Genomic DNA, 28,000 nt, shown 5'->3' with positions numbered 1-28,000 from the left:
ATCAGAGAAGGTATATTTACATAATATTCATCTCATACAAAAATATTAACACATTCTGAGCAAAGAGAAAACACTGCAACACATCGGGTGTTGGTGACAATGGCTGAGTGTGAATGAGCAATTTTAATTTGTTGTTAATGAGGAAATATGTTAGGCTACATAAAGTTGCAATGTTAATCATTTGTTTTTAATCAAATTTAACTACTGACCCTCTGGCCTCCTGGTCTTACGAACAAATCAATTTAAATTCAAGTTAATTAGTAGATTAAATAATATTTGGAGGGTGAATTCAGGTTGATTGGGACACTTTTTCCAATTCATCTCAATGGCAAAAAGATAGTCTAATTCATCTGCATAATTAGTGATTACTGTCTAATAAAGATAATTTATTCATTACATAATCTGTACACTTGCTGGGGAAAGTCTCAGCAGTGGTGAGGAGCAAGGAATATAGTGGAGTACAGAGTGGAATAATGGATCACAGCAGGAAAAGCAATCACACATAGAGCTGTACAACACTTAGTTCTGCTGAAGATAACTGTCAGTGAGATGAGAACGGGTTATATAACTTATGTCTTCATATGGTCTAATATTCAGGCCAGCATGGTTCTTCTCAAAGCCAGCTCATACTGTTGTGAAATTTTAAGTTCAAGCCCACAGCTTTAAGCAGGAGAATCTCTTAGGAGCACTAATTATACTTAAAGGTGGCTAGTGAACTAATGAACGTTTCAAACAAAATAAAATAATCAGAGTTTCAACTTTATATTCTCAATGTGCCTCACAATACAATACAATACAATACAATAACAATAGGGTACATAAATGCTGTGAACTGGTAAATACTGAAGCTTAATTAGATGGGAGAAGAGACTCCTCAAAGCATTATTGTCTCATGTACAGAACAACAAACATAATGAAATTCTTACTTGGATGCTTCCTTGCAGGAGTTGTTTTGCTTATGTGCGCATTAGTAATACTAACTTAACTTATATTGATAGTATTGATTTGAATCTGTATGTATCCAACAATGATTTTAATCCCAACGTCGTTATGTTTTCAGGCCTTTAGAGAAAACTAATAATCCACCTCGTATGAGCCCACATTCTCCTTCCTCCTCTTTTCCACCTGTAAATAAAACTAAATTAATCAAGGTATTCATATGTATTAATCAGTATTAATAGTAATACATAAAAGCTAGTTTAACAAACTTTACATTTGTAAAAGCAATAATTGAAGCAGTTTAAGTTGTTTAAGCGTATATAAACGCATTGGATTCATAATAGCTGTACTTTTTGAACAGTGTTTGCATTCATGAAGTGCTGTTTCAAAAAAATCCCAGTTCTGCCATAGTTCAGTTTTTCTTTTTTGTGTGTGTGCTGATATTCATAGTTGACAACAGAGTTTATATTCGAATATAATGTATATTTTAGATTTTGGTATACAGACATCACATCATCACACATATTATTTTACACTCATAGACACAGTGCTATAGTTAAACTCTTCCGATGATCCCTCACCTGATGTTCACTGGTCTTGTTTTGTTGATTTCACAGGTTCCTGAGCTTTAGAAAAGGATGTAATCCATCCACCAATGCTACCAATGAGGTTTACACCAGCTCTCCAGCTAAACCAATGATCTCTCTCTAGGCTGTAAGCGGGAATCAGAAGAGAAAATAATCAATGTTGGGTAGAACAAGTTTCAAATTCTAATATCCTTTTTTTTTGAGTGAAAAGGTGTAAAGTTAAATTAACAAAATTCCTGTAATCAGATTAGTTACTGACTTTACTGACATTATTTGGAGAATATATATATAAAAAAAAATGTTAAATATGAGTTAAAACACAAATTATGTTAATTTGTTTGGTGGTGTTAGCATGACTGTAACAAAAATATGTTTACTCACCTCAGTGTACAGTTTGAGTCTCGTAGCACGTCAATGAGCTGCGCCTTTGAGTCTCCTATGTTATTTTTACTCAGATCAATCTCTTTTAAAAACTCCAGTGCTTTTGTGTTTTTCAAAGACTGAGTTAAAGAAGAAACGTCTGTGATTCCACAGTCATTTAGGCTAGAAAGAAATAAACAAACAGAAAAAGAGAGAGTTCACCCAGAGTTTGAAATTAACTTAAGGCATGGTCATATTTACCACGAAAAATAAAAGCACAATCAATGTGTCAGGGGTAGAAGGTTCTGCAGGTACACATACATTCTGCAACTTAATGATTTTTTTCTGCAAATATTATTCTCATTATCTCATTACTCTGATTTCATTACATTTACTGTTATTAGTAATCACATCAATTCACAAAAATTCAATGACAAATATTTAATCAAAATGCACATTTTAGTCAAAATGTTTTGCACTCATTTTGATTATTGTATGTGAATGTTACTGACCTCAATCTCTCCAGTTTACAGTGTGAATCCTTCAGTACGTCACATAAGTGATTCACTCCTTTGTTTTCCATTTTATTCCCACTGAGGTACAGCTCTCTCAGGTGTGATGGGTTTGATTTCAGAGCTGAAGTCAGGATGAGACACTGTTTCTCTGTAATACTGCATCCACACAGACTGAAGACAGAAAGAGAAAAGAACAATGACTCAAGATCATTAAATTCACGTGTTAAACGCATCATGAGTAAACGCAATAAAGTCACTAATACACTCCCAAACACCTGGAAACCTAATTGTATGACGTGTTTTCGATTTTAATCCCATTTCCTGCCTTTACATACATTTAGGGACTATGTTGTTACAAAATCCAGGAAATAATTTGATTATAATGATAAATTCTGCCAAAAAGAATAGTTGGCAACTAAGGCTTCATCTAATAAGAAAAATATGTCAAGTCAAGTCAAATGTTAGCCATTAATGTTTTGTGTGTAAATAAAATTTAAATAATGTGAGACTCAATTTTCACTGTAATGCAGAAACAACATAAAGACAGTATATTTTAAATAATTGCTTAATGGCATCTTTTTATGAATGAAGGCCAGTATCACTGATATTAATATAGCTACTGATGTCTCTATGAAAATGAGACAAATTTTGTCTCCCCCCCAAAATTTTTTAAACATTTATTAGGCTTCAGAAAATATAACAACTTTTAATTTAAGTGACCTTAAAAGAAACCTCACATAAACCCATAATAAATGTCATATTTACCAGTGCATTTCCTGTCTAACAGGTATGAAATATACAGACATTGAATAAGGTTATCAAATAGTGCAAACTGCATAAATTAAATATAGATTAATCCTTATTAAAGCTACAAGCGTTCTTTATTCAAGAGCAATTTTCTGTTCCCTTTATTCTTTGGTTAACTTTACTGACAGGCAGAATTAGTGGCTGCTGTCACTTTAAGATCTGCCGCTGCTGACAGGATCTCACGCATCTCATTTTCTCACTACTCTTTACTGATACACACACTGAATCATGAGCCCATAATAAACTTTAATCACACTGTAACTGCTATACAGTATAATTATACTAACACTAGTTTTTCCAGGTTGAATTCTGGGTTCATCAGTAGATCACTGAGGTTTTTCACTCCAGAATCTCCAAGTTGATTCCCACTCAGCTCCAGCTCTCTCAGGTGTGATGGGTTTGATTTCAGAGCTGAAGTCACAGCAGAACAACCTTCATCTGTCATACTGCAGTATCTTAACCTACATGGATAGAAATGAAAGAAACAATTTATTCTGTAAAGTTACAACATCTTAATGACAAATAAACAGAGAGATACTTTATTTCACCAGATCACAAAACATATCACACATCACTAAGGTAAAGAATTTTCCACAAATATAATGTGAACTCAAGCTCTTTATAAGACATTAGGTATGAAGGCCCTGAGATATTCAGCATAAAAGTAATTTTCTGCTTGAGTGTAAAAAGAAGAAAAACAGCTGAGAAGCAGTATACTGTGTGGTGTTTTAGTGGAGCATTATGTGACTCTGGAACAGACTACAGCTGCTGAAATTATTTTAAAGGGGTCATGACATGAGAAATCAAATTTTCCTTGATCTTTTGCCTTGATCTCAAATAAGTGTGCTTTCACACATGGTTCGATTGCCCACCCTTCCCCCGCTGGACTGTGTAGAGAATATATTATTTGGGTCCGGACCACGGTGCATTTGCATCGAAGGAGCAGCTGTTTACCCCGTTGCTTGGTAAAGACAGCGCAGCATGTTGCTCACCTCACTTTTATATTTTTGTTTTTGAACCATTGGTTTTGTTTCCAAAGCTTCAGTAAGTCTTGCGTCTATCTGCTGCGAATGTACTGCAAATGCTCTAAAGAATGCTGAAGGTGAGCAGAAATTAGATATACATCTCTCTGTTGGCAGTGCGCCAGTTACGCTCATCAGGAAAGTGAGTGAAACACACACAAACACAACTTTTTATCAAATCATAAGTCATTAATAGTTCACTTCCGCAATTTAGCCTGATTGTGTTCATATGAGCAGCGAACCGTACCGGAGTTCACATGAACTGTACCCCAGAACACCCTTTCTAAGAGGATTCGGGTGCGGTTTGCGGGTGCGCACCCGAGTTTGGAAGACAGTGTTCACAACATCCAAACAAACCGAACTCTGTAACATCAATGGACCCCGGGTGCATGACAAAAGTGCTATTGTGAAAGCACCCTATAGAGGTCTTTGTACCATTAAAACGTCCTCCTCATTATAAACAAAGTATTTAATTAATCAAGCTCAAAAAACATCTTGTTTGGATGTTGGGGGAATTGTGGCGTCACATGGGCAAATACATTTGCATATGGCTGCATCCAAAAAAAGACATCGATATCACCGCATCATAGTCCTCACTCACTGCTGTTCAGACATTTGCCAAATCTGGATGTAAGCACTATGGGAACACCATGGCAGAGATGATGGAGGGAGGAGCCAGCGAGGAGGTTATGGAGGAAGGAGCCAGAGAGAGACCCAGAGGTGAGCCATCCTGACGAAGGCCCATGGCGGAACCGATGGAGGGAGGAGCCAGGGTAGGTTTCGGAATCCAACTGACAGTAGTGGAGCCAGGAGAGTTGGAGACTGTTAGATTTTGGTGTATTTGGCCGAGCAGTCGTTTGGGTGGCTCGCCAATGTATTAGATTTCTCCAATACATAAAATAAGTAAGCTTGACCAGAGTTCTTGTGGGGAGAAGAATTTATTGAAGGTTTGTAGTGTAGCAGTCCTTCAGCAGCGATGTTAGCATGTCGCCCTTCAACAATCTTAACCCAACGTTCTGTGTCTGAGACAGAACTTTATACATGAAGACAAAAGGGCTACAAACAAAGGAAAACTGTTAGGACCTCCCACAGGAGATCGATCTATACTACAATCTACCTTGAGCAATGTGGTTTCACACTCATCAGTTTCTATGGGCCATTTGTCTGTGTGGGCCATATGACTGTGGGCCATTTGGTTCACACCTTTACAGACACAGACAGAGTTGATTAAATCTAATGCACAGTAACCATGTACAAAATTAACTGAAAATACACATAATCTTTCAAGACCCAGGCCGAGCTGAGGAGACGAAGGGACCGGGCAACACTGTAGGACCAGGAGCCCAAGGCGGAGCTGCTGCCACAAGCGGCCCTTGAGACTTGAAACAAGACAAAACCATCAGCAACGATGGAGACATGGAGCTGGGTGGAACCAGTGGTGACATGAGATTTTGGGACCAGGGATCGGGCACAGCTCACCCTCAGTGGCGGGAGCATGGGAGTAACTCCACTCTATGCCATCATACTCCACTAGAATGCCCTCTTTGACAGATGTTGTTGCTGGCTCACACACCTGGTCAGACTCTCTGTAGGGCTAGGGCGGGATGAAAATGCCCTTAGTATTATTAAGCCCATTCACTGTCTTGGTGGCAGTCGTCTGGACAGCTGGTAAGTCCATGTTTACTTTCGCTTTTCTTTTTTTTTTTCGATGCCGGGTTCTGTCATGAGTTGTAGCGTGTGTAGTATAATTCACAAGGAAAGACATGTAACGCAAGCAAATAGATCCAAGGAGACTTTAATGAACACGAAGAAACTCAGAAAACATATTACACTTCCACATAAGCGTTAATGACACCAAACAAAGAACAGACAGAACTCAGGGCTTAAATACACAGGGATGGTAATTAACGAAAAAAGAACCAGGTGTGTAACTCAATTGGAAACCATGGAAATAAACCAGGAATGGGAAATCAGGTAACAGGAACAGGGAAAACCAAAATAAAACAAAATGAAACTAAACAACCTGTTTAAATAAAACAAATAATGAAAGAATGTGAATGTTACTGACCTCAATCTCTCCTGTTTACAATGTGAATCCTTCAGTAGGTCACAAAAGTGCTTTACTCCTGTGTTTTCTATTTTATTTCCACTGAGGTCCAGCTCTCTCAGGTGTGATGGGTTTGATTTCAGAGCTGAAGTCAGGATGAGACACTGTTTCTCTGTAATAATGCATTCACACAGACTGAAGACAAAAAGGACAATGGCTCAGATCCATGTTACGTACAAGCAAGTTATCATGATTAAATGCCATACAGTACACTAATACAGCACCACACACCTGGAAACTTAATTATATGACAATAAACCAACAAAGAAGCATAACTAAGATATGAGGATACTAGTTACAACCCATGTCGGAAGCCATCTCCAATCAAAAAAGGTTTGTGCACTATCAATGTATCTTCAGATGTTAAAATGCAGAAAGTTCAGTGCTATAAATTATGCAACTTGTGCCTTGTTGTCTTAAAATATATAACTAAACAGTGAACTTTAACCACACTGTAACTGCTGTACAGAGCAATATTACTAACTCTAGTATTTCCAGCCTGCACTGTGAGTTCATCAGTAGATCACATATGTTTTCAACTCCAGAGTCTCCAAGTTTATTCCCACTCAGGTTCAGTTCTCTCAGGTGTGATGGGTTTGATTTCAGAGCTGAAGTCAGAGCAGAACAACACTCATACGTCATATCACAGTATCTTAACCTACATTGGGAGAAATGAGATAAACACTTCATTATGTTTCATTCAAATATCATCTTTTTTGATGTACACTCCTGGGCAAAATAGTTAAACTTTAAGCTCTTAATGGTCTTAACCGCAAATTATTGGTCAGGAAATTAGCAAAATTTAAGCAAATGTACTACTTAAAAAAGCCATTGCTGTTTCAGAAAAAAACATCAAAGACAGAATGAAGTTTCTGGCAGAATATGGGAAGTTTGATAGAGTGGTTCAGCAGATTTTTGTGGATTGATGAATCGCAATGAAACATGAGTTGCACGGTGAGGCTCTAGGGTGGTATCTTCGAAGATCTGGTGAGAAATATAAGAAAAACATCTCTACCACAGTAAAGCATGCAGGAAGATGTGTCATTGTGTGGAAAGCCTGATTAGTTGCTGGTATAGGTGAGCTTCTTCACTGTGAAAAGTCAATTCATGTTTTGGAGTACAGGAGAATATTATAGTCAGGGGGCCAAAACTGATATTAAAACTTTGTCGGACACTTTTTGGTACAAGTATACAACCTATCCAGTATTAATATTTATCCCCTTAACATGTGTTCTAGCCAGGTTGTCAGCTTAGAAAATGTTTTTTTGTCCATTTTAACACTATATTCTTAAAAGTGGTAAAAGCGGATTTTTTTTCCCCAAAGTGCTTCCATTTTCTTCCATGTTACCTATTGTAATTTTGGGCAAATGTGCAATATAATCCAACTTATGTGCAAGCATGATCATTAAAAAATAATAATCAATAAATACCACAAGAGTATCACACCACAAGGGGCACTGTTGTGTCAGCGCAGCTGTGATTTGGCAGCAGATTGAGGCAGCAGATCCAGAGAAGATGATCACAGCAGGTGTCAACAGTACAGTCTGAACAAAACTTTATAAAGGAGTGAATCACACAATCACACAACAGATTAACTTGATCTATTTGTCAACACAAACATTTATCTCAAGATTCTACCATTCTACCATCAAATGTTGCCAGAAACAGGTAAGCTAAACTGTTTTCCAACTAGCTATATGGCCCAATGACATGACGTGCAATTTTGATGTCCAAACCCCTTTATGAAGTCAAAATAAGGAAATGTTTAATAAAAAGCACATTTATTGAATCTATTGATCTCTGTTTATCAAATGATATGAACATATATTGAGGGTATTACAAAGTGTAAGAATTATTAGACATTATAGTCACATAATGTCATACCGGATAACTGTCCGGACCTTAGACTGACATACAAAAAAGCCAAACAAACTGTAAAAAATCTAATAAACCCTAACATCTCTGCCACAGGCATTATTGTATGAGTCTTGACAACAATATATTTAAATATTACAAAGAATATGACATCCAGTTAATTGTTATGCTTTGGAGCATTCTGTCCCAAAACTGGCTGTCAGCCAATGTCATACGGGATAACAAGCAAACTGGAGCAATTTTATTGTGAATTTTATTTTGACACGATGTGAGACAGCATGTTACACAATCAGGAAGACCCTAAAGGGCCCCCAAACAATGGTGAAAGGTAAGTATGTCTTTCATAAAATGTGTTTAACTAACCCTTTTTCCTCACTAGCACACTATGTAGTAAAATCCTGTCATATGGGATAACACTAAAATAACATATATAATGTGGATTTTATGTAAATATGTTTATTTAGCATGAATTTACATATTTGGAAGTTGAAGGTAAAGGTTGCAGATTTCTATAGGTGGCCAAAAATACTGCCTGATTAAGATTTAAACTGAGTTTTGTCATACCGGATAACAATTTTGTCATATAGGATAACAGTTATTTTCTGTTAGCCCATAATGTCATCCGCTATCTTAGATGGCATGTGTTTGACAATATATTCTTATACAGTTTTCAGCTTTAATTTGTATAATTTCCATTCAAATTGTGATATTAACATATCATTAACATTGTTTAGTTGAATATTAGCAAAATATATAATTCATAATAATATTTAATTACAATTACATTTAATTATTGTCCAACCTTTCATATTGGGGAATCTGCCCCTTTAAGAACAGGCCATCCACTCTAGTGACATCAACATGCCTTTTTTTTTTTTTTTTTTTGCTTGATGGGCATGTTAGACTCATGGCCCTAGACTAGAGGTATGTAAGAATTTTGAAAGAAATCGGCCACTAGTTGGCGCTAACGAGTTTTACGGCTCTGTAATCACGTGGTGTTGCACACACCCACACAATATGCATATCATTTGATAGATCTCCTCATGCTGAACAACTTTGCCTCAAGAACCACTGCTGTCAGTCAAACTGTTCATTAAATATTCATGAATATGTTTAAAAACCTACTTTTGCGAACTAGTCCTAGGTTTTTTGCCCGATCGGAACCAGACCAGTCTAGGACAATCCTCTGGACACTCTAGATCAATAATTATTGAAAAAAAGTTGAACTTTTGCATTTGGGTGGCTATAACAGGGTCATTTAGAAAAGGGGCTTGGCAAAATACACTAAAAAGTCTATAAATCCTAAAGGAAAACTCGAAAATTGATGAGCCTATGTGACATAACATTCTAAAAAAGCAAGCAAAATTTCATGTAGATCGGACGATAGGTGGCGCTATAACTGTCAAAAAGCTTTGAAAACCACGTATTTCCTAGTAAATTGCCTGTATTGGGTGTAAATGGACTTTTCCATCTATTATTTCAGTGGTTAAGAGCTTTCTAAATAAAACTTAATGTCTTGAATGCTTATGTGCTTAAAGGCCTTAAATGCTGGAACCCCGATAAATGCTGCTTGCAGCTTTAATTCTAAATTCTTCTGTTATTTTAGACAGTCTATAAAAATGTAGTGTTCATTTAATGAAATTTAGTGATTCAAGGTACTTCAACCCATTAATACGATTTTTCTTTATAAATATGTTGTTCAATTACATGCTTTTGTAAATTTGTTGTTCAAATAAATGATGTTCAGTGAAATGAGTGAAGATCGCCTACTTTAACCCTTTACATTATTTATGAATATTGATGTAGAGTGACTGATCATCAATAAAATGGTTCAAGGTACTTTTCAGTACTAAATTAAACCTAATGTTGAAAAGTTGTGCTGTTTTGATTTTCATAAACATGAAAAAAATTGTTTAAATATATTTGTATACTTGCCAAATCTGGGAAGAAACCACACTGAGTTAGTGTGTAACAGTTTACACACTGAAAACCACATCTGTATTTCTTTACAGCCTAATTCATTTTCTTAGAAAAACATTGCATAACATAAACATTCATTATTTATGAACATTATTATGTGTAAGTGTTGTAAAAATGACAATTCATGTGTTAACTCATATGGCGTCATACCGAGTAACAATTTAAGTCAGGCGGGATAACGCTGTTTTTTTCCATTGAAATGCATAATTTCACTTCATGGAGTTGAGGAAACAATAATAACATGTTACAAAGTCCTGTAAAACATTTTCAGTCATTTTGCATTTTAAATCACATTGCAGTGTTAAAATGTGGGTTAAGAACTTGAACAAGTAGGGTCACGTTTAAAGAAATCACAATATAATGAGAAAAAAAAAGTTGTGCAAATTTTTTTTTCTGAGCTCTAAATATTGTTTACTGCATCACTTTATATATTCATTAAGTATTATTGATTTGAAAAGTTTTAATATCATAATATTTAGAAAATGCATTAACGTTATCCCGTATGACATTTTGACTAATGTCGTCAGATGATTCTCAGTTAAACTGCTTAAAATACATTGTTTAAAATTGAGATTTTAGTAATAAGTAAAAAACATCCCCATAAAGATAATAACTACTTTGATGTGCAGTTTTAACCTATTTGAATTTTTTATCAGTTGAAAACCTTATTTGTCACTGGCCCATACTTACCAGACATACACTCACCTAAAGGATTATTAGGAACACCATACTAATACTGTGTTTGACCCCCTTTCGCCTTCAGAACTGCCTTAATTCTACGTGGCATTGATTCAACAAGGTGCTGAAAGCATTCTTTAGTAAGGGTGTCACGATTCTCCAAATCCTCGATTCGATTACATTTTCGATTCTAAAGTCACGGTTCGATTCGATTCTTGATTTAAAAAAAATAAATTGAAAGCACAAGCTATGCCATTTTAAGACTTTTATGCAATATAATAATATCTGACCTTTGTTCGCAATACCACACACTACATTGTCAAATTTAAAACGTTTATTAACAACATAATGTAACAATAACTTATATCTTCAGTCAATTTGAAACTTAAACAATATAACCTATTACCTGGCTATTATAGTCCCGGGGCTCCCTGGACTCCTCAGAGCAGTCACAGGCGAATAGCACGGCGTTTTATATTGGGTTCCCACAGCGTTTGCAACGCAGTACGAGAGAACGTTCTCGTAAGGGAACGTAGGCTACTTGGTTACTTGCGTAACCTCGGTTCCCCTAGAGATAAAGGAACGAGTACTGCTTTGCCTTGCCGTGCTATTTCGCTCATATCAGGTACTTCGCTTCAGTCGATTTAAACCTAAAATCCTTTGGCGAGTTTTTTGTGAATTATACTCTCCAGCCACGTCCAAATTGGCGCGCTCGAGGTTGGCAGGGCGCCATGCGCTCCCATTGGACTGTACGCCACTGCTAACTCGCCATAGGTTCTTGCAGTTGCCGCAGCACAGACAATCAGCTCGCTCAGACGAGATATGATGCTCTCGCTGTGCAGCTGCAATGTGTTTTTAAAATAAAGGCTTCAATATTCTCGAGAAAAGGAGTTTTACCTTTTACAGGCAAGCCGAGCTGCCGTGACATGGGGGCGTGGCAGCATCGACGATTCCATTTTTTGATTCGATAATCGAGATTGAGCATTAATTTCGATCGATTTCGATTTAAAATCGAAATTGTGACACCCTTATTTTTTAGAAATGTTGGCCCATATTGATAGGATAGCATCTTGCAGTTGATGGAGATTTGTGGGATGCACATCCAGGGCACGAAGCTCCCGTTCCACCACATCCCAAAGATGCTCTATTGAGTTGAGATCTGGTGACTGTGGGGGCCATTTTAGTACAGTGAACTCATTGTTCAAGAAACCAATTTGAAATGATTCGAGCTTTGTGACATGGTGCATTATCCTGCTGGAAGTAGCCATCAGAGGATGGGTACATGGTGGTCATAAAGGGATGGACATGGTCAGAAACAATGCTCAGGTAGGCCATGGCATTTAAACGATGCCCAATTGGCACTAAGGGGCCTAAAGTGTGCCAAGAAAACATCCCCCACACCATTACACCACCACCACCACCCTGCACAGTGGCATGATGGATCCATGTTCTCATTCTGTTTACGCCAAATTCTGACTCTACCATCTGAATGTCTCAACAGAAATCGAGACTCATCAGACCAGGCAACATTTTTCCAGTCTTCAACTGTCCAATTTTGGTGAGCTCGTGCAAATTGTAGCCTCTTTTTCCTATTTGTAGTGGAGATGAGTGGTACCCGGTGGGGTCTTCTGCTGTTGTAGCCCATCCGCCTCAAGGTTGTGCGTGTTGTGGCTTCACAAATGCTTTGCTGCATAACTCGGTTGTAACGAGTGGTTATTTCAGTCAAAGTTGCTCTTCTATCAGCTTGAATCAGTCGGCCCATTCTCCTCTGACCTCGAGCATCAACAAGGCATTTTCGGCCACAGGACTGCCGCATACTGGATGTTTTTCCCTTTTCACACCATTCTTTGTAAACCCTAGAAATGGTTGTGCGTGAAAATCCCAGTAACTGAGCAGATTGTGAAATACTCAGACCGGCACGTCTGGCACCAACAACCATGCCACGCTCAAAATTGCTTAAATCACCTTTCTTTCCCATTCTGACATTCAGTTTGGAGTTCAGGAGATTGTCTTGACCAGGACCACACCCCTAAATGCATTGAAGCAACTGCCATGTGATTGGTTGATTAGATAATTGCATTAATAAGAAATTGAACAGGTGTTCCTAATAATCCTTTAGGTGAGTGTATAGCTAGGCTAATTTACTTTCATAATTACTAGCTTACTTACTAATAGGTAAATTAAGTTTTGTGCAGATGTGTAATGGAAATATTGTTTTTAATTTATTTGCTGCACAGCAGCCTATTTTACAGTCTGCTATAACTAAAAGCGTTAATAAGTTTGTTAGATAGCAAAGCCCTCAGCTTATGTCAGAGGACATTGTAGTGATCCACTCAGAAACCAATCAGACTAGTGTAGTGAAAAATGTATTTGCCTTCAGATGAGATAACATGGATCCAGAGGAAGCTGTAAGCCTAGCGTCCAAAGAAAAACAAATAGGAAGAGATATTGATTGGGAACAATGTTTCATTTGTCAAGACAAATATGGAAAATACAGCCAAGATAAAGCCCTTTGATTGAAGTGATTTTTCAGGAAGTGGTGTCTTTGTGCTCTTTCTGGAGATTATTGTAGTATAATATTGTGCAATATTTTTGCAATATAATAGACACACACCATTATTTGCATTGCGCTTAGCTTGACCTTGCTTATTCAATCCATGCAGTCTCAAAGGGATGAGACTGACAACCTGAGAGCCAACCTCTGCCAACCTGAGAGCCACTGCTTTGATGGGGAAAAACATACCTTTGCCATACGACTATTACATAGTTATTACTACTAACTAGTTACTAACCCCTAACCCTAAAGAAGTGAGAGCAGTTTTGTTAGGATGGAATTAATAACTATAGTGATATGTGAATGTAATATAATTTGTGTTACAACCTGGTACACTAATTAAGTCAAATAGCACCACAGACCATCATCTACAGTTCTAAATTTCCGCCTTGACATTAAAGTATTATAACTTGTGCAGCATTGCACTGTCTCTCCCTACAAGCTTTAAACTTGGCTTGACTCATTCCCGTAGAGATGGGTACTGATTGATAGAGGTTTTGGGATACTAGGTTATGTTTCCAAGCTGATATTCACTTTGAAAACTGGTTCTCTTTAGGCGGAGATAGTTTTTTTCATGTTCTAGTTCTGTTGTCTCTTACACTGTACAATAAATGCTCATTCTGACACTTCAGCAGACATCCCATAAGTGTTGGCTTTCATTTGATACCATTTTTATGAATATGGTCCTTGTGGTTGTGGAGATATTCAACATTTACTGTTGGCATGTCGTGTTGAGCAGGAAACCAAAAAATTGGCCTGAAATTGCTTGTACAAGTCACACAAAAAAAAATTCAGCTTGACAACCACCCTAATATCTTACCTATGGGTGTCTTCTAACTAAAAAAATAGGGTGACAGCTTGTACCAAAACATGTCCGCAAAAGTCTTAACGGAAGCCCTTTTCAGAATTGGCCCCCTGACTATTACAGAATGACTTGCTTCCCACAACTGAAATGTTTTCCAAAGTTGTGGAAAAATTTTTTTCCACTCGGAATTTTTTTTTTATTTCAATTCAATTTTTTTTTCAAAAACACCCAAGTTCCAGCCCAGATAGCAAAGACAACCAAGAAGTGACTTGAGAATAAGCCCATCAGGGTCATGTTTTGACCCGGTCAGAGTCCAGATTTAAACCCTATAGTGAATATTTGGTCTTAAATAAAACTCAAACCACCTGGAAGACACTTTTCAACTACTTATGAACTGTTTGGAGCCAACAACATTGAGTGGATCAACACTGACTCTTCTTCCTGTAAAAAGCTGTCTGCAAGTTGGCTTAAACACTTAAAGAAAACAAAGGGAAAGGCTATTCCAAGCTATGTTACTTTTTCTACAGTATTTGCGCAATTTTTGCTAATTGCCTGACCAGTGATTTGAGATTAAAAAGGGTTAAGACAATTCTAAGAACACTAAATATTTGTGCCATTTCTGGCTTTGCCCATTTTTTTGCCCAGGAATGTAGTTGAATGTTCCTCACCTCAATCTCTCCAGTTTACAGTGTGAATCCTTTAGTGCATCACATAAGTGCTTCACTCTTGTGTTTTTTAGTTCATTCCCACTGAGGTCCAGCTCTCTCAGGTGTGATGGGTTTAAACGAAGAGCTGAACTCAGGAGGTAACAGTGTTTCTCTTTTATACTGCATCCACACAAACTGAAGACAGAAAGAGAAAGGACAGTGGCTCAGATCTATGATGACCACCATATTGATGAGCTACAGGCATATACATAAGGGATAATGTACATCCAGCCAATTGTTATTGCAAAATAAACCCTGACAGGGTGATCAGGAGCCTGACACATTAAATATTTTTAAACTATTTATTTAATGTCACTTGTATTTATTGTAGCAGCAGATGCAAATCTCACAACATTCCTGCAGACATGCATGCACTATTATAACATTGTATCAATTATTTTTAAATTAAACAGTTAATTTCTAGTTAAAGACACTTAACATATAATAAAGTGTGACCAATGAGGAAATACCAGAATGTGCAGAGCTATACGTTATGTATCTTGGGCCCTGTTGTCTTTAAATAAATAACTAAACAGTAAACTTTAAATTGCAATGTAACTGCTGTACAGTATAATGTAACTAACTCTAGTTTCTCCAGATTGCATTGTGGGTTCATCAGTAGATCACAGATGTTTTTCAGTCCAGAGTCTCCTAGTTTATTCCCGCTCAGGTCCAGCTCTCTTAGGTGTGATGGGTTTGATTTCAGAGCTGAAGTCACAGCAGAACAACCTTCATCTGTCATATCACAATATCTTAACCTACATTGGGAGAAATTAGTAAAACAAACTCTTCATTCTGTTAAGTTATAGCATCTTCAAAACAAACATACAAACAGACATAAAACAAGATTATCTTGTTTTAACCAGATAACAAAATACATCACTAATGTGAAGAATTTTCCACAAATTTAATGTGAACTCTTTACAACAAATTGAGTATAAAGGCTGCAAAATATTGAGCATAAAAGTCGTTCTTTGCTCAGGTGTCAAGTCAAGTCAAGTCAAGTGTATTTGTATAGCGCTTTTCACAATACAGATTGTATCAAAGCAGCTTCACAGTATTAAATTAAACTAATACAACAAGGTTTGTTTCTAATGGAATTTATTGATTGATAAAATGAAAATTAAATATCCCCAAAATATCCCCAACTGAGCAAGCCAAAGGCAACAAAAAGAGGTGTGAAAAGAAGTTCAAAACAGCTGAGCGTAGGGTTGGGTATCGTTTGGGGTTTTTTCAATACCGGTGCCAAATCGATACTTTTAAAATGGTACCGGTGCCTAAACCGATACTTTAAAAAAAAGAGAGCCTCAAAACGATGGTGAATAAAGAACTTTTTTTTCTTTAAAAATATATTTTTCTTGAGTAAATATTTAATATAAAATACATAACATATTCACAATAAAACCTAAGCCACCTAACCCAAGTACAATAATTTAACACTAAATAACACTGCAGTAGCCTACTAATAACAGCAAAGTAGTCTGTATTCTTGGTATGCTACAAACCAGCTTTAAATTTCAGCAATTCTTTTCACATTTTTTGCCTTCTCTGGCCAAATACGACACCTCTCCAGACTTATTGCATGTCCTGCACAACGTGAGCGTTATTTTAGAACGTAAGAAGAACGCTGTCATGTTTACAACTGTGGCAATGAACGTTCATCAGGATCAACTGAAGGCTGTATTTTCAAAAGTATGTGTGGTTCGCGGCTCTATTGTTGCAGTAAACTTGCACAAAGTTCTTGAATGAATAATATATCGGTCTGTTATTGTATCCTCGACTTTACATTTTCACAATAAACATGACGCGGAACAAATAACAAACTGTGATTGGTTGTGTTATGTCAGTCAGTCCTTGGCTGATATTTTAATTCTTAAATGCATGTAAGTGAATGTTTTTTGTCATTTAAGAAACTTTTATAAAGATCATGATTCATGTTAGTTGATCTATAACGCACAATGGGCGCTATTACGCACTGCAGCAAATGTGCGAATGCAGATTTGAATTTAGAAGTTGATAATCATGCAATCTGTACATTAAGCACACCAGTGTGAACGATCGTACGCTTCAAAGGGTTAACTAGCAATTACATGCAGTGATGATGTTTCTTACGTCCGTTTCGGAGAACCAGAGGGCAAATATTTCAACCGACAGCTGAGGCATTAAAGTGGCACCGAAATGAGGCACCGAAATCTGCGTTTTGATTCGGTCCGTTTACATACCGGTTACTTAGTTACCGGTTCCATATCGGTGCCCGGTTTCGGTACCCAAAACTCGGTTCATGGATTTGTATAGCAGCGGTATACTGATGCAAATATTTAGATGCCTCCCACACCACTGGTTAGTTTAAGTATTCACTTTACATTAATAACAGGTTTTTCCGTGTCAATGTCTCTCTTGGTTTGCTCACTGGGATAAATGTGTTTACGTCTGTTGTTCTCAGCCACATTGTCATCAAGTGAAAACACAACCAATTTCCCTAAAATCTAAGAAAGTTCCGGGAATGATGTGAAATACTCACGTCAGTGTGTTGAGTTTACAGTGTTTATCTTGCAGTAGAGCAGCAAGCTTCTTCATATTTGAGTCTCCTAGTTCACGTTCACTCAGATTCAGCTCTCTTAGGAGTAACAGGTTTTTACCCACAATTCCTCTAACATACTGACAGGCTTCATCTGCAGCAGGACCCAAAAACCTGCAGAAGGAAAGAAGAAGCAGGATTCGATTCAGTTCTCAAATAAACTTATTGTAATAAAGGGGAAATCAATTGTGAAATGGGTTATCTTGAATTTACTTTGATGTAACATTGTATTAGTGAAATAATGTTTCTATAAATAATTTGCCTGCATATCATTTATTTTGTATAATTACATCATGTCTCACCTCAGTGTCCTCAGTTGACAGTTTGGACCCTGCAGTAAATCATTGAGCTCCTTCACTCCTGATTGTCCAGGATCATTTCCTGTGAGATCCAGCTCTATCAGGTGTGAAGGGTTTGATCTCAGAGCTGAAGCCAGAGCTTTATAACCTTCTTCTCTGATACTGCAGTTTGAGAGTCTATAACAATGCAAATGTAACATTCAGCTGATTAGTTATTCTAGGAATCCCCTGAACATTGTAAATCCTTAAAGTGGATTGTATTTTATAACTTGTACAAATTAATTGAAAGTTATTTGCAAATCAAAACTGACAAATGAATAGGGAGGCAAAAAAAAAAAAAAAAAAAAAAAAGGCCAGAGAACTTTAATCTCTTTAACTTTTAACTCACCCAAGAATCTCCAGTTTACAGTCAATTTCAAGGTTAATCTTCGAAAACTATACAGGAGTGAAAGTCTTTGATCTGAATAAAATGTGCAAATCCTCAGTAGAGATCACGTTCCAGGGAGGTTGTGGTCTCTTGGATTTGGAACGACTAATTTGGAACGAAGTAATTGATAAACAGAATTTTTAATTTTGGGTGAACTATCCCTTTAAGCATTTTTCATACTGCCCATATGAAGGAAAAATCAAAAATTCATAATTTGTCAATTGAATGTCCATTCAAAAAATGCAATCCCATATATAAATGTTCTAAATCATATCTAAAAGAAATCACACTTTCAGTTTTGCTTGAGCTCATTTTTTGTCTGGCACACTTACCTCAGTATCTCCAATTTACACTTTATATTCTTCAGACCAGTGCAGAGCAGCTTCACTCCGGAATCCTGCAGATTATTATTGTTCATGTTCAGCTCTTTCAGATTGGTATCTGATCCGAGAACTGTAGCCAGAGCTGAACAGCTTTTGTCAGTTAAATTACAATCATTTAGTCTACAAAGAAAAAAAATTACATAACAGAATTATATTTAATATAATACATTTGATAAATACAAATATTAAGTATAATTTCCACCTATTAAAAAACTAGTATAGATAAAACTTGATAGATAAAACAAAACAGAATGTTTGAATAAAAAATATTATGGTTTGTAGCATTAATAACAATAAGTTATACAGTTGTGGTCAGAATTATTAGCACCCTTGGTAAATATAAACAAAAAAAAGCCTATAAATATGCATTGTTAATCCTTTATTTTATAGACACACACACACACACACACACACACACACACACACACTATACTGTGTATATATATATATATATATATATATATATATATATATATATATACACATATATATATATATATATATATATATATATATATATATATATATATACATATATATATATATATATATATATATATATATATACATATATATATATATATATTCTAGGGTTGCCAAATTGTGGCCACATTTTTTTACTTCAATCAAAGTTTTTTTTGTGATTTATTTGAACAAAATATCAAAAGGATAAACAATGCATATTTATTTTTACAAGCTTCTTTGTTCATATTTACCAAGGGTGCTAATAATGACCAATATTGACTTGAAAGTGCTAGCTTTATTGTGACTTGAGGTGTAGAATCTGGGGGTTAATAATTTGAGCATTGAGGTTTCGTAAGAGTGTCCTCTATAGCAAAAGTTAAAGAGAACTGCATTACTGCAGTCAAAATAATTATGGACCAATGTGTTGTATAATAACGTGAGTCTTCTTTCTCTGTTAACTTAAGTGCATGTTTTGCTGAAGAACATAATTTTCTAGATAATACATTAATATAAATACAATCAAATAAGCATTATACTTTAATAATAGTTGACTGATAAAAAGATAAAGAAACAAATTATCATTGATCCGTGTAGGTAAACAGATGAGTGCAAAAACGTGACTTTATTAAATGACTTACAGAGCTCTTTTGGAGGTTTTGATGACTGCAGATAGTCTAATGAGAAACTCATCTGATTTCTTGAATTTCTGAAGCTCAAACTCCTCGCGTTCTTCTTCTGATGTCAACAACACAAAGGCCAAAGCAGACCACTGGGCAGGTGAAAGATCACCAGATGAGGGACTTCCTTTGCTAAGGTGGGTCTGTATCTCTTTTACCAGACTTTGATCACTCAGTTCATTCAGACAGTAGAACAGATTGATGGATCTCTCTGGAGACAGATTATCTTCTAATTTCTGCTTGATGTACTGAACTATTTCTTTTTTGCTCTGGTCATTGTCTTCTTGCTGTGTCAATAGACCTCTTAAGAGTCGCCGATTAGACTGGAGTGACAGACCGAGAAGGAAGCGAAGGAAAAGGTCCAGGTGTCCATTGTCACTCTCGAGCGCCTTGTCCACTGCAGTCTTGAGCAAATCAATCATGGCTTCATTTTTGTTTTCCTCTTCTGCAGACTCTTGATCAAATGCACTTTTCTTGTTGATGTCTTGAAACAGATGTGCATAAAGGCCTGCAATAAACTCTTGAATGCTCAAGTGAACAAAGCAGTATGTGGTACCAACAGTGATCCCTGTTTCCTCCTTGAAGATCTCGGTACACATGCCTGAATACACTGATGCTTTATAGACCTCAATACCACAGTCTTCCAGGTCTGTGTCATAGAAGATCAGGTTGTTTCTTTCCAGCTCTTGAAATGCCAGTTTCCCCAGTGAAAGGATGGCGTCTTTATCCCAGGAAACATCTGGTGTGTATTCTCCATCATATTTTTGTCTGCTCTGCTGGATCTGAAAGCGGAGAAAGTGTGTGTACATTTGTGTCAGAGTCTTGGGAGTGTCTTCAGTATTTGATTCCTGCAGTGTTTTAGAGGAATCATCAGCCTGATTGTTTTTTACATCATTTCTTTTTTCCTCCAAAATGTTCTGGAGAACAGTGGCTGAAATCCAGCAGAAGACTGGGATGTGGCACATGATAAAGAGACTCTTTGATTGTTTAACATGATCAAATATTTCACTGGCCAGATTCTTATCCTTGAATCTTCTTTTGAAGTACTCTTCCTTTTGTGCGTCATTGAATCCTCTTATCTCTGTCAGTCGGTCGATACAGTCAGGAGGAATCTTACTGGCAGCTGCTGGTCTGGTGGTGATCCAGATGAGAGCAGAAGGAACCAGATTTCCCTTGATGAGGTTTGTCAGAAGAACATCCAGAGAGACTGGTGATGATACATCACGCCAAGTCTCATTGTCCTTAAAGTTTAGAGGAAGACGACATTCATCCAATCCATCAAGGATGAACAGGACTTTGAATTGATTCCTTCTTGTAAGATTCAGTCCTTTTGTCTCTGGGAAAAATGTAGATATAAGATCCATCAAACTTTGTGTTTCTTTCTCCTTTAAGTTCATCTCTCTGAATGGAAGAGGAAATATGAAGTTGATATCTTGATTTTCTTTTCCTTCTGCCCAATCCAGAACAAACTTTTGCACAGAGACAGATTTCCCGATGCCAGCAACTCCTTTTGTCAGTACAGTTCTGATCTCATTGTCTTGTTCAGGTGCTTCAAACAAATTTTTGCATTCAATCGGGATCTCTTGTGGTTCATGACGCCTGGAAAAGGACTCAATCTGTCTGACCTCATGTTCAGTATTGACCTGTTCACTACAACCCTGAGTGATATAGAGATCTGTGTAGATGTTATGCAGAAGTGTGTAGTCACCAGGCTTTGCAATTCCTTCAAACACACATTGATACTTCTTCTTTAGGCTACATTTCAGTGGATGAATGAAGGCCAGCTCATCTGAACACCGGGATAAAATACAGATATTTTTATTATAAGTGACACAATTATAAGTGATAATCTGACAGATGGTCATGAGTCTCTTACCTTCTAGAGTATCAGCAGCTTCATCTTGCTTCATCTCTCTCAGGTAGTGTAGTGTGAGATCAAGAGCTGCTTCTTTAATACTGCATCTGTTCTCATTAAACTCCTTCACAAAGCATTGTGTGTTCTCCTTTTGTAATATTTTCTTGAACTTTACAAGCTCATTCTTCAGAAACTTGATTATTTTGCTCTCAAGATCCTACAAACAAAGCAAGAAAAAATATATACAGAACAACAAAATGTAACCAAATTGTCCACCAATATTTGGTCAAAACTATTTATTTAGTAACTAACAATTAGACAAAAATATTAATTAGCTTTAATTTTTGACAAATAAAAGATGTCATCCCCATTTTTTTGGCTAAGGAATTAGAGATTTTTGAGAGGGTACTTTGTTCAATAACGTTTGTTATGTTAAAAATATAAAACAAAGGAACATGTGTTTTCCTACCTGGAAGATCCACAGGAGATCACCTTTGAAATCCTTGTTGTTCCTCTGAGTCTGGAAATCTGAATCTAATGACCCATACTGAATGCTATTAATAAATAAAATAAAAATATATAAAATAAAATACAATACTGAATTTTCAGGCAAAATATAAGAGAAATCACATTATAACCAAGAGAAAAAGAAAGCATTAGCTCTTTAAGTTATTGTTAAAGGGTAGGATCTGGGTACCTAATTTTTGCTTCAGAAGGCCTTTATTAACCCCCCAGAGCCATGTGGAGTTCTTTTATGATGGATGGATGCACTTTTTTGAGCTTTAAACTTATGGTTGCAATCCACTATACACTCTTTTATAAAGCTCGGAAGCGTCAGGGTGTTTATTAATATAAATTCGATTGTATTCGTCTGAAAGAAGGAAGTCATATACACCTAGGATAACTTGAGGGTGATAAATCAAGGGGTAATTATCATTTTAAAGTGAACTACTCATTTAAGTTCAATTTTAAGCATTTTTTTTCCATGTTGAGCTTTATTTTATGAACAGATTTAATTTGGGTTTTTTTTTATTCACATATAAACATCGATCAACAGACATATATAGAGCACATAAAATACAGTCAACTGCAGCTCAACCTTACATGCTTGACGCACAAGAACAAACCTCACTGGTCCTCCTCACACATAAAGAACACATGTTTGAACCTCCGTTTACCATATTTGATGTGCTCTATGTATGTGCGTTGATTAATGTTTATATGTCAATAAAAAAAATCCTAAATTAAATCTGTTCATCACATAAAGCAATCGTGTTTCTTCAGAAGACTTTGATTAAACCGCTCGATTCATATGGTTTCGTTTTAAAATGTTTTAATGTACTTTAAAACGTCAAGGTTTTGGTTGCATGGACATTCAGTGGAAGGACAGAAATTATGAGAGACTATTCAAAAATTCTTTGTGTTACGAAGATTTTGAATGACGAATGATGACAATTTTCACTTTTGGCTGAGCTATACTTTTAAATAAAAACTAGGTCTTATTGTAATATTTTCTGTCCAATGAGCAAAGAACACCAGGTCAAGTGTTTAATAGTAAATACTGTATTGACCACAGGTATTTTAACCTGTGTATTTTAACCTGTTGTGCAGCAGTTCAGCACACCAGAATGAAATGGGTAATATAAAAAAATATATAACTCACTTCAAAAATATAACTCACTCCCCAAAAGCACAAATTCAAGCTTTTAGCATTACCATTAACGGAGAGATAGTTGAAAGGGTAGATTATATCAAATATCTCGGCATTAGTTTGGATCAAAATCTCAACTTCAACCAGCACACTCTAGGGAATTACAAGTGCTGTCAACAAAGACTGATAGCTTAAAACATGTAGATCAGGAGCGCTTCCCGGATTCACTTATCTTGGTAGAGGTGCTCTTTGGAAGAGGTAGAGTAGATTTTAAACAAAAGAAAAACTCCAAGGCACTCTCCTGGAATATTAAAAATGCCTTTATTTTATGGCATAGTAAAAAAAGACTTTTAAAATGACTCCAACGCGTTTCAGCACACTGGCCTTCGTCAGGGAATCAAAAGACTGATAGCTATTCGTAAACTTAAGACACTTGACTGTTCAGCCTCGTCTTCTTCTTTTGTATCACAGTATAATTGAGCCAGTCCTTACTTGTGGTGCCATTTTTATTTTTATTTTTTTTTTTTGTATATGCTAAGTTACCAACAAGAACAAATTCTTAAAGATAACTTATTTAGCAAGTAAAATTATTGGTATCTCTAGCCCTAATTTATCGGATAGTGTCTCTACATTGTTGTTGTGAAAGGCACAAAAAAAAATGTAAACAATCCAGACCACCCACTCTATAAATATTTTATCCCCCTGCCCTGCCCTCTGGCCGTCGGTATAGGTTACCGATGTGTAGAAAGGCAAGGTATAGTAAGAGTTTTGTTCCTGTATCTATACGAGCTCTAAATAGATTGGAAAATTGGCTCTAAGGAAATTGCCTTTTGATACGTCACTTATTCTCTCTTTGTTTTTTGTGATGTCAGCGATTATTTTTTATTGTATTGTGGTATGTTGATAATTTAACGTTATGTGTGTTTGTGTTATGTACGCATCTACAGTGGAAACAAATTTCCGCTCGAGGACAAATAAAAACATCTACATCTGTATATCTAAATAGTTTCAGTGCTTAGATCTTTTCTGCTAATGCTCCCTTTAGGTTTTTAAATCACTGCTCTTTGCATATCCTCTTTGTGAGAATAAGTACAGTTAAACATCTTATTAAAACTCTAAAATGAATACTCTGATAAATATTTGAACTTTAATGTTTAATGATAAATGTTCACCAAAATATGTTCTATGTGTGAACAAAAATAAGAAACACATGAAGTACACTTTGGTAAACATTTAAGCCATTTTAAACGTAAATTTGGTAAACATATCTTTCACTAATGATACAAAGAGCAGAGAGGAAAAAACACTTTACTAAAGGAGATTCTTCAGTCTTATTTGAAGAGTTTTGGTGTAACTGAATGTAGTTTATAGCCATACATTTGTCCTTCTCATGGCAATAGACAGTTTTATGTTTAATTGCCTGGTGTCTTTCCATGGTGAATGTATGCCCCCTAGTGACTACCTGTGTAATTGTGTTAATGGAAAGAAGCTCTAAAGTTCATTAGAGAGAGGCAGCTTCCCAGAAAATCTTGTTCTGAGATTAATTGTTTTACTCAGTCAAGTTCTATCACATACACCACAGTGGAGAAATTAGCTAATGCAGGGCTATATGAAGAATGACATACCCTTCGGTAGATGATGGTGTTTTCTCACTGAACCTTGGTGGTGTATCTTTTGAATGGTCACTCTTCACAGACACAGAGCTGGACACATGTGAGCCTGATATTTCACTAATGACACAAAGAGCAAAACACTTTACAGTAGATATTTAAGTCTCATTTGAAGACATTTAGTGTGGAAAATTGTGGTCAAATCCAAAAGACACTAACAGGCAATTTTTGCACAACACTTTGCACCTTGCACAAATCATATCTTGTTACTTTTTGTTCTGCCACAATATAAATGGGCCCTTTGTCATCTGTGCAAGTAGAACAAGGCCAAAAGGCAGTTATTTCCTGCATTCCTCTATTTAACTCTAGTTGTTCCTGCCTACATTCTTTCTGAGTGTATATCTTTGCCTTCCCTTAACTCTTCTAAACTGAATTTATCTGAGTTTCAAGGTTTTTTGAGTTCCCAATCACCCACATCACATACTTCAGTCCCATAGATACCATAGAAAAGAAAAGAAAAGTATGATATAATAAATACTTATAATACTGAGTGTGTACTTGAACTGTGTGCAGTGAATGAAAGGCTGAGAAAAAGAGGAAAACCTCAGTACATTAGTTAGTTATTAACTTGGACATTGTCTAAAGTGCAGTCTTACCTCTGTTTCTCTGAGAGACTCATCTCAGATGGAGAGTCTTGTCCCCGTTCCTCTGCCATTACTGGAGCAGAGCAATGTCAGAAGAGATGACCTGGAATTCACAGTATGTTACTAAGATAAACTGAGATATGTTACAGTTATTCAAAAAGAAAAATGACCAATGTTGAGTTAGCCGAATACATTGTATCACAGTTTGGCTTTCATCTCCTCACAACACATATGGCTCTAGCCATAAGTACATTGCAATGGAGGGAATAAATATTATAAACACTGAGCCATATGCATTACATTTTGTATCAGTTTACATGATGTTCACTATATGTGCTCAACCTTTAATTACCTGGACAAATTATAGTTATTTCCATGTGTCATTTGATCTTTGCTTCAAGTTCACAATCTATTCTATTATTTTTGAATGACCTTAAAATAATTATTTATTGTGAATTATCATGGAAATAGGCTAGTTACTAGGTTACTATTTGTGAACCAAATATTTTATTTAGTCCACAGCTTTATTTTGTTTCACGTTTCGTTGACAAAAACTAGGGTAAGTGTACCCATTAAGCCCATGTACCCTTTAAGCCCACATTCAACTCTGAAGTCAAATTAAAAAAAGAGAAAATAATATTTTATGCTGCTTATTATTTTAACCAATCAATCCAGTGATTTGTTACTTCCCTGGCATTTTTTATTGCATACCAATCATATTTAGCAATGTTGAGTTAGCCCCACCCATGTGCATGCTGTCTCAGGGGACCTCACACAAAGTCACCCCAAAACTTTGGTGTTTCGGGACCCTTCAGAAATCAACACATTTCAGCAATTTTCAGCCATTTCTTTGGTAACTACATTGATATTATGTCAAATAAGAGATAAATGTATTGTTTTTTTGTGTATGAACAAATAGTACTTTATCATTTTATATAATTTTCCTTTAAATGGAAAGATGAGTTTTATTAGCTTGCGTTCAAAGCTAATCTCTAGGTCAAACCATTAGCCTTACAGAAAGATAGACTGCCAAAGAATTAAGCATGTGAACTGCAAACAATGAATGTTTTGTGATTCATTTTACATTCATTTACAAATAAATACATCATAAATTGTTTTGTAGGGAAGATTCTTTTTATAAATTAACTTTTTTTTAAGATGGGCTTAAATGGTACAGTGCCACAAAACGCATGCAAACTAAAGCCAACACAAGCTAACCTTGAATGAAGAAAACTTAACATTTCTCAATGTGGGCACAATGAAAATTACAATGATACTTAGTCCACAGTATATTTAAGCTCCATGCATGTATTTGTAAACATATCTTACATTTTTAAAGAAAAACATTGTCTTTTTCCACCAGTACTCACTGTGTACCATTTAAGCCCACCTTATGTGTTTCAATGAGGAATCCCTCTAATTGCAAACTTTGATACATTTTCTGAAAGTGTTTAATGATAACATGTCTTTATGTGCTTTTACCTTACTAACCTTTTACCCTTACCTTACACACAAATTACACGTTCATTCAAATGAGATAGAGCCCGATTTATCCTAAAGTCCTTTTATGTATAACCGGGCATAATTCCGGAGTCAAGCTGAGTTAAGGCTTGTGATTCCGGACATGGAGAGCTCCCAGAGGGACCCTACATTCCCCACAGTCCTGAGCCCCTGGGACTGTTAGGGGGGACTGTGTTATAATCACAAAATAACAGCCTAAGATGAAAAACAGAAAATTGAGGAAAGAAAAACATTCAGAAACGTTTTATTCATTTTCAAGAGCCTAACGCTTTTCAACAAGCTTCATGTCTGTGGCCGTTTAAAAGTTCGAACCCACTCTTCTCTGAACAAGAATAAAAATAGGCGTAGGCTACTCTAACTTCGAATTTAAATCACGATAGATCACATTCATACTGTTTCACCAAAGAACTGTAATCGAGGAAGTATTAAAACTTACGTCCAGTCTTGCGCACTAATTAGATAATTCCGATGTATTTTAAACACTGCTTCTGTCTTTTCTGTTTGTTTTCTGTTTGTCACGTGGTACGATTCCAAAACAAGAAGCCCAGTCTGCCCTCTGATGGAGAGTCTGTTTGCTGTGAAATATTTAATTATTTTTTATAAAGTTAAAGATGTAATCATTTTTATTGTTAGTAATAATTCACGATGGACATTTACTGGACTGAAGCGACTTGTGTTTACCTGATTGTTAGGCTATCAATATTATTTATGTGTATTTATTTTTCTAATAATGCTTTTTGTATTAGTAGCCTAGCCATTTTAAAGGGGTAGTTCACAGAACAATGAAAATTCTGTCATCATTTACTCACCCTTAATTGTTCCTAACTTGTATGAATTTCTTTGTCGGCAACCAAACAGTTGATGGGCCCCATTGTGGAAAAAACTAAACAAAAACCAAAGTCCTCCTCCCACAGACTTGCGAGACACAACTTTATCTAGGCTCTAAGTATAGCA

At 36.1% G+C, this 28,000-nt stretch overlaps 1 protein-coding gene across 4 annotated transcripts; it reads right to left on the bottom strand.

The window, feature by feature from the left end:
- On the bottom strand, positions 1 to 27,563 carry LOC308702504 (NACHT, LRR and PYD domains-containing protein 3-like). 4 transcript variants are annotated; one of them, XM_081385406.1, is made up of 19 exons: positions 27,483 to 27,563; positions 27,030 to 27,241; positions 25,538 to 25,628; positions 24,897 to 25,001; positions 22,090 to 22,174; positions 21,642 to 21,837; positions 19,727 to 21,554; positions 18,573 to 18,743; positions 17,817 to 17,990; positions 17,458 to 17,628; positions 15,521 to 15,694; positions 14,898 to 15,071; positions 6,822 to 6,995; positions 6,299 to 6,472; positions 3,496 to 3,669; positions 2,399 to 2,572; positions 1,908 to 2,069; positions 1,521 to 1,651; positions 1 to 1,125 (listed from the first exon to the last, which is right to left on the bottom strand). In XM_081385406.1, exons 3-18 carry the CDS (start codon positions 25,594 to 25,596, stop codon positions 1,528 to 1,530), a joined length of 4,119 nt encoding a protein of 1,372 aa, XP_081241532.1. In that variant the 5' UTR covers positions 25,597 to 25,628; positions 27,030 to 27,241; positions 27,483 to 27,563; the 3' UTR covers positions 1 to 1,125; positions 1,521 to 1,527. The 4 variants fall into 4 exon arrangements, with proteins under 4 accessions (XP_081241532.1, XP_081241533.1, XP_081241535.1 ...); XM_081385407.1 differs by having other exon boundaries at positions 27,017 to 27,241; positions 27,483 to 27,543; XM_081385409.1 differs by lacking the exons at positions 6,299 to 6,472; positions 6,822 to 6,995 and having other exon boundaries at positions 27,483 to 27,556.
- Positions 27,564 to 28,000: the final 437 nt, after the last annotated feature.

Source organism: Scardinius erythrophthalmus (genome assembly GCF_964197995.2).
Source record: "Scardinius erythrophthalmus genome assembly, chromosome: 14".
NCBI classification, from domain to species: domain Eukaryota; kingdom Metazoa; phylum Chordata; class Actinopteri; order Cypriniformes; family Leuciscidae; genus Scardinius; species Scardinius erythrophthalmus.
The sequence above is the reverse complement of the archived record's forward strand: the minus strand, read 5'-3'. Positions and strand labels throughout refer to the sequence as shown.

Bases quoted from the DNA above. Each gene is read 5' to 3' on its own strand.
- LOC308702504 (XM_081385406.1), bottom strand. From the start codon at position 25,596: ATGGCAGAGGAACGGGGACAAGACTCTCCATCTGAGATGAGTCTCTCA. The intron at 25,002-25,537 runs GTAAGACTGCAC...TTGTGTCATTAG, and splicing joins AGTCTCTCAGAGAAACAGAG to TGAAATATCAGGCTCACATG. The intron at 6,996-14,897 runs GTGAGGAACATT...CTCCCAATGTAG, and splicing joins TGTAAACTGGAGAGATTGAG to GTTAAGATACTGTGATATGA.